Source organism: Colletotrichum karsti, assembly GCF_011947395.1.
Source record: "Colletotrichum karsti strain CkLH20 chromosome Unknown Scaffold16, whole genome shotgun sequence".
NCBI classification, from domain to species: domain Eukaryota; kingdom Fungi; phylum Ascomycota; class Sordariomycetes; order Glomerellales; family Glomerellaceae; genus Colletotrichum; species Colletotrichum karsti.
In genome coordinates this window covers 953,281-959,280 of record NW_024065916.1, presented here as the reverse complement: position 1 = coordinate 959,280, position 6,000 = coordinate 953,281, and the positions used below count along the sequence as shown (strand labels likewise).

The window sequence follows — 6,000 nt, the reverse complement described above, 5'->3', positions numbered from 1 at the left end:
CCATTTTAACCTCAATCACCTTACGCCTCAATATCTCTATATCCAAACACTTCCTTCACCATCTTTCAGCTCCAGCGGTGGCTGAATCAACAGCATGCCAGTGGCCAAACTGTCCCTTTCATCTCGTTTTCAGCTGCTCAATATTATCACAATGCGACGTCTCGGTCTCATCTCTCGACACGTCAAGTCCGCTCAGTCACCATGGCCGAAGCATCGAAACCACCGCCGAAGAGGCGGATGAGAGTACAGAAGTCATGCACAGAATGCCAAAGAAGGAAGCAAAAGGTGAGTGATCGACGTCCCATGTGCTCCGTACGAGCCGTTCGGTTCTTCTAGAAGTGTCCCGGCTCGGCCCGGACTCCGAATCTACCTGAATCGACGCTGAGCACAAGGGTTGCAGTGCATACTCCGGCGGCCAGACGACCCCTGCGTGAACTGCTCGAGGCGCTTCCCTCCGGTGGAGTGTACCATCACGCAGGTCGAGTCGATCCCGAAGTTGGCCTATGAGGATCAAGTCCTCACGTTTGAGCTGCCTTCCTTCTCTGTGGGGTCTGGCAAAGGACCCGACTTACCATTCTTGAATCACGACTCGAGTGATACGCTTGTGTCCTCTTCTCCATCGGCGCCTGTATTATCAACTTCACGGTCAAAGTCGCAGAGCAAATCGGTAGCGAAGCGGTCTAGCAGTTCAGATGGATCATGGCCAGATTCGAGAAGATCCTCGAACGGCCAGCAAGATGGGCAAAAGGCCCTAGTCACCGCGAAGACTCGGTCCAACCTCTTCCTCGATGGCCACGGCGACCCATCGGCGTTGTCCCACAACATCATTGCGTCCGTCGGCGGCTTGCTCACGGAAGTCACCACCCTTAACGGAATGCCACTGCCTCAGGGGCCCAGAACCACGGAACTGCTTCATTTCTGTGAGTTTGTGAGCTGCCCACCACATTGTCGAGCCCAAGTTGACAGGCCGGCACAGATATTCGAGTCGTCGCTCCTAATATGGTGTCAATTGACGGTGAGAGCCAGCCTCCAGTCTTTCTCGCCGAGGTCCTGCCCTGGATGCTCCAGTCTCCTTTGTTTCCCAACATTGGGATCCTCATGTCTTCAATGACTCAGTCGCTCGAGCAAGGGCTGGAGGTCACCAAGAACCCAGAGTCGCTCGCGATCAAAGCTCGAGTCTTGTCAATAATCGCCGAATACATGGCACGACCTTTCGACGCGATCGCTGTCGAAATGGTCCGCACCGTTGTGAATCTGGTGGTCATGGAGGTGAGAAACTTTGCCAAAGTTGTGCCCCACGAATTCGTGTCTTGACCAAGGTTTTCAGTGGTTTTGGGGTGCCGATGAAAGCATGTTCGCGCACATGAGAGGCATCAAAAGAATGATCGGGCTGCGAAATGGCATGAGGGGCTTGAAGGACATCGTTGGCGAGTCCATCATGATTCTGTAAGATTGTCTCAAGACGGGCGGGCGGCACAGCCTACTTACGCAGTATCCAGGACCGATTATGAGATTGCGTGCTGCTTCGAGACGGATCTCTATTGGCAGGAGAACGACCCAGTCCGAGATGAGGAAATACCAATCCCAACAGCGTGGCCCGACCGGTACGATAGTCCACTGTTGGGGTCGTCGACGAGCTTTGAAAGCATCGCGGAAAAGTTTGGAATGTGTGTGGAAACGGCAAGAATCCTCGACGACGTGCGTTTCCTCACGATGTCTGTCACTTCGGTGGCGACAATGCCGACGGGTGCTCCGAAGATCCGAAGCACTGCGTCGTGGCTGTACGATAAGCTACGAGGCATGCCAGGTCTGCGGCCCACAGCGACCAGCTCAGAGGCGGACTGGATGCGTGAGACGATCAGGCTCGCGGCTCTGATCTACAGCTGGGCGGTGAAGTCTCTCCGCCAAATTTCAGAGTTTGACGATCAGGAGGTGCTCGAGGACGCGTACACGGCAATGAGAAGGGTGAGGCTCGTGACCTGGAAGAAGATGCCGGGGGTTTTCTTGTGGATCATGTTGGTGGCGGCACCCAACGCGGGACCGGACGCCAAGGGCAGATTTGTCCGGAGGAAAATGGCCGTGACCGGGCTCTCGATCGGGTTTGAGGACTTCGTGCTCGGGATATCGTATCTGAAATCATTCTGGACCGTCCAGCAGTGGATCGCCAAGGAGGGCGATGCAGGAGTGCAGCGGCTTGAGGACAAGTGGTCGAAGCTGGAACTGGAGCAGCAACTGAGAAGGGAAACGGAGCCGGAGCCCAACAGAACGGAACGATGTCGGTCAGGCTCTAGAGTTGGTAAGAGAGTTGGGTAGTGTGTCTGGTTCGTGTTTGGCGGTTACATTGCGTGTTCGAAAGGAGTCATGCGTCCAGTCAAACTCACGATCGCATCAGGGTCTGCGTCTGACTGACCTTCAGAACTTTGCAATTCGGTGGCGCAGAAGGAAGCATGTTTGATGAGCTGGTCGTCGACATGGAGAAAGGGAGAAAGGGATGAGCTTCTCGGATTGCCTAAAGGGGTAAGCCGTGGGGGTTTTCCATGCAGGGCCGCACCTCCAGACTCCGCATTTCCCCCAGACTCATCTCCACCTCGAGGATACATCGCCATGCTCACGGATGGTCTGGACTGGGGTGGAGTGTGGACTCAAAGTCTGGACTTGTTGTCCTGCAGTAATCCGCACCAACTTTGCAGTAGATGGGCAGGGTTCTCGGTCCCTGCGCGGTGGTCACGAAGACAGAAAAAAAAAGGGTTCACCAGACCTTTGACCCATCTGGCATGTATCGTAGCATCCCAATAGTGTTTGGCCCGGATCCCAGCAGAACCCCATCAGAACTCTGGACTCCCTGGATCAGGATTAGAAACGTCCATCCTACCCTTGAACCTGGGATAGCTATTCCGATGTTCCGACGAATCAAGTCTCCGTTTCATGTCAATCGTGAACCAACGGATCCCGCCGGTGTGTTCCGCCGCGGGGCCAAGGGTCCTTGTGGGCGCCTCCAACTGCTGTTTCTGAGCTTTTTTGGTGTTGTGTTTCTGCTGCATCTTCTGGCCTGTCGTTGCTGCCGCTGCCGTCGCTGCTTCTTGCTGCCCAGGAAGAGGGGGGGATCTCGAATCTGATATCTGACAACCACCGCATGACCTGTCTCGGAAACTGGTTGACCCTCTCTTTCAGCGTTCTAGCCTCCCCACGAGAGCTCATGCGGCCGCGACGTGCAGATGGGACGGACGATGAGGCCGGGGTTGGGACCTGGCACCGAGCCCGCGACCATGGCCTTGCCACCTTTCAGCGAGATTTGACGATGCTAAGAAAAGAAAACAGCTGAGGCGATGGCGGGAGCTCCGGCCAAACACGAGGCTCGTCGCGTCGCCAGTCCGAATCCGGACCGGGAATATTGTTCCAATGACCAACAGCGCCCCCTGGATTCACACCAATCCTATCCTGACATCCCGGCGCTAGCTGTTGGGCTTGGTGCAATCGTTACCGTGCCGTGACATTCCACGCTACTCGGGGATATGCTGATCTGAGAATTGGCAAATGGACTGAAGAGAGGCGTGAGGGGGGAATCCTGTGCGGGGAAGGGAGGGAAGACCCAAAGAGGCATGCCAAACCAAAGTCCACGATACCCGTCGACGAAAGGTATAAAGGATGAGAGGAAGAATCACTTCCCAGGTCCTGAGAATTGTGTAGCTCATCATCACTCAGACAACAAACATTCCTCATCACCCGAATAAACTTCCGCCTTCCCGTCATTGACGCCGCCCTCCTCCTCCCACCTTACAATCTTAGACTTTGCGACCAACCTACAACTCCAACTCCAACTCCAACGAGACCTACTCCGGACACACGATACCTTCAAGGAACCTCCGTTGGCCAGTTTCCTCCTGCTTCTTGACCTCCAAGGACCTCGTATAACTTCTCTCAATTGTCCAATTTGACAACATGTCTCGGTATGTAACCCGTCTGAGGCCGTTCTATCGGGGCGCCCAACTCAACATGGCGCAACATTCCAGAGTCGCAACCCAGCCCATCCCCGTGGCCACTCTCCCGGTCGAGCCCGCCGCCGCCCAACCTCTCGCCGTCGAGCCTCTCGTTGCCCAGGCCAGAAGCTTCCACAACAGCTCCAAGCAAGCCCTCAACATCACATCGCCGACCGTCACCCGCGTCCTCCCCGAGTTCAGCCTCCAAGGAAAGGTTATCGTCGTCTCCGGCGGCGCACGAGGCCTCGGCCTCACCCAAGCTGAGGCTCTCCTTGAAGCCGGCGCAATCGGTAAGAAGCGCGTGTAATGACTTTCACTAGAAGACAATGCTAAAGAAGTGCTCAGTTCACGCCATTGACCGTCTTCCCACGCCCGACCCCGACTTTGAAAAGGTCGCTCTCAGGGCCAACGTTGAGCTCGGCACTTCTCTCACATACCACCAAGTCGACGTTCGTGATGTCGCCCAACTCAACGATATAGTCGAGGGTATCGTCAACCAGCACGGCCGCCTGGACGGCCTCATCGCCGCCGCCGGAATCCAGCAGGAGACTCCCGCTCTCGAGTACAAGGCCGAGGATGTCGACAAGATGATGGGCGTCAACGTCACGGGCTGCTTCATGACTGCGCAAGCCGTCGCCCGTCAGATGATTCGCCTCAACACCCCCGGTAGCATTGTGATGATCGCCAGTATGAGCGGCACAGTCGCCAACAGGGGATTGATCTGCCCGTAAGTCCCTCTTGGCCCGCAAATGCGAATAATCGCCTCGAGTTGGTGACACAAAACTGACGTAACACGCGCGCAGTGCATACAACGCCTCCAAGGCGGCGGTTCTGCAACTCGGACGCAACCTCGCGGCTGAGTGGGGTGTGCACAACATCCGCGTGAACACCATCTCGCCCGGCTATATCGTCACCGCCATGGTCGAGGCTCTCTTCGAGACATACCCCGAGCGCAAGACGGAGTGGCCTCAGCACAACATGCTCAACAGACTGAGCAGGCCAGACGAGTACCGCGGTGCTGCCGTCTTCCTGCTGAGCGACGCCAGCAGCTTCATGACGGGCAGCGACCTGCGCATCGACGGTGGGCACTGCGCTTGGTAATGGAGGCGAAGACGAGAAAAGTCCATTTATGATTTGATTAGTTGTCATGGTCAGACAGCAGGAGTCTAGCGTTATCTTTATGGTTTTTATACATATATAATACAGTCTTACATCTTCAATTGCTGCTTTCCCTCAAGCAACACTCGTGATGCCACGTCGGCCGAGCTTTTCAAGGAGGCCCTTCCTCAAGTTGAGTCGTTCCTCGATTTCAGCCGGCGAGTGACCCTTGTCACGCATCAAGTGCATTTGCACAATGGTGTTGAGGTCCAGTAATGATCGTCCCTCGCTGCCGCTCCTGCCGAGGCCTTCGAACTCTTCGTCAGCCCGCTGTTGCAGGATTCGCCTCGCTTCCAAGGTGCCCAGTGTTGTATTCCTTGAAGTAGGAGGGAAAAGAGGGCCCGGGTTTTGGATTGCTGCAGCGTGAGGAGCTGGGCCTGCTGTCGACGTGGGGGAGAAGGTCGGGTTCGGCTGGACGACTCCCATCTGGCGCAAGCGAGAAGAGAACTCATCCGTCACGTTATTGGGGTCGACAGAGTCTTGGACGATATCTGATGGGAATCACGCGGTTAGAGTCGGCTTCCAAGAAAATCAAGGACAGGAACTCACCATCCGTCTTGGCCGTGGCAGCCTTCGCCGTCGGCCGGCCTGGTGCGGGATGCGAGTGAGGGGGCGCCGGAGCTGCTCTTCCGGCTGATGTTGGCACCGCGCCGGGCGTGCGGGTCGGAAACTTGCGCGCTGTGCCCTGTGCAGCTTTTGACGAGGATGCACCCATTGTGCTGTGGTAATGTGGTTTTCAATTGATCGTCGGCTTCAAGGCGAATCGAATCGGTGATTTGTAAAGTGGAAATCGAGCATCGCAACCGGGCGGAAGCTCGAGATTCTTTTCCAGCGGGCAAGCTTATCGATAAGCGCAATTACAGGG

General features: G+C 56.0%; 3 protein-coding genes across 3 annotated transcripts; 2 read left to right on the top strand and 1 right to left on the bottom strand.

Annotated features, from left to right (window-relative positions):
* Window positions 1-201: 201 nt before the first annotated feature.
* Window positions 202-2,313, top strand: CkaCkLH20_05813 (uncharacterized protein; the record flags this gene model as incomplete). The annotated part of the gene is made up of 6 exons (XM_038888531.1): window positions 202-285; window positions 401-604; window positions 659-920; window positions 977-1,269; window positions 1,328-1,446; window positions 1,500-2,313. 6 exons carry the CDS (start codon window positions 202-204, stop codon window positions 2,311-2,313), a joined length of 1,776 nt encoding a protein of 591 aa, XP_038746428.1.
* A 1,680-nt stretch (window positions 2,314-3,993) lies between these two features.
* Window positions 3,994-5,078, top strand: CkaCkLH20_05812 (uncharacterized protein; the record flags this gene model as incomplete). Its single annotated transcript, XM_038888530.1, has 3 exons — window positions 3,994-4,267; window positions 4,323-4,704; window positions 4,781-5,078. 3 exons carry the CDS (start codon window positions 3,994-3,996, stop codon window positions 5,076-5,078), a joined length of 954 nt encoding a protein of 317 aa, XP_038746427.1.
* Window positions 5,079-5,210: 132 nt separating this feature from the next.
* CkaCkLH20_05811 (uncharacterized protein) lies at window positions 5,211-5,850 on the bottom strand (the record flags this gene model as incomplete). Its single annotated transcript, XM_038888529.1, has 2 exons — window positions 5,211-5,626; window positions 5,685-5,850. The coding sequence occupies 2 exons, from the start codon at window positions 5,848-5,850 to the stop codon at window positions 5,211-5,213; spliced, it is 582 nt and encodes a 193-aa protein (XP_038746426.1).
* Window positions 5,851-6,000: the final 150 nt, after the last annotated feature.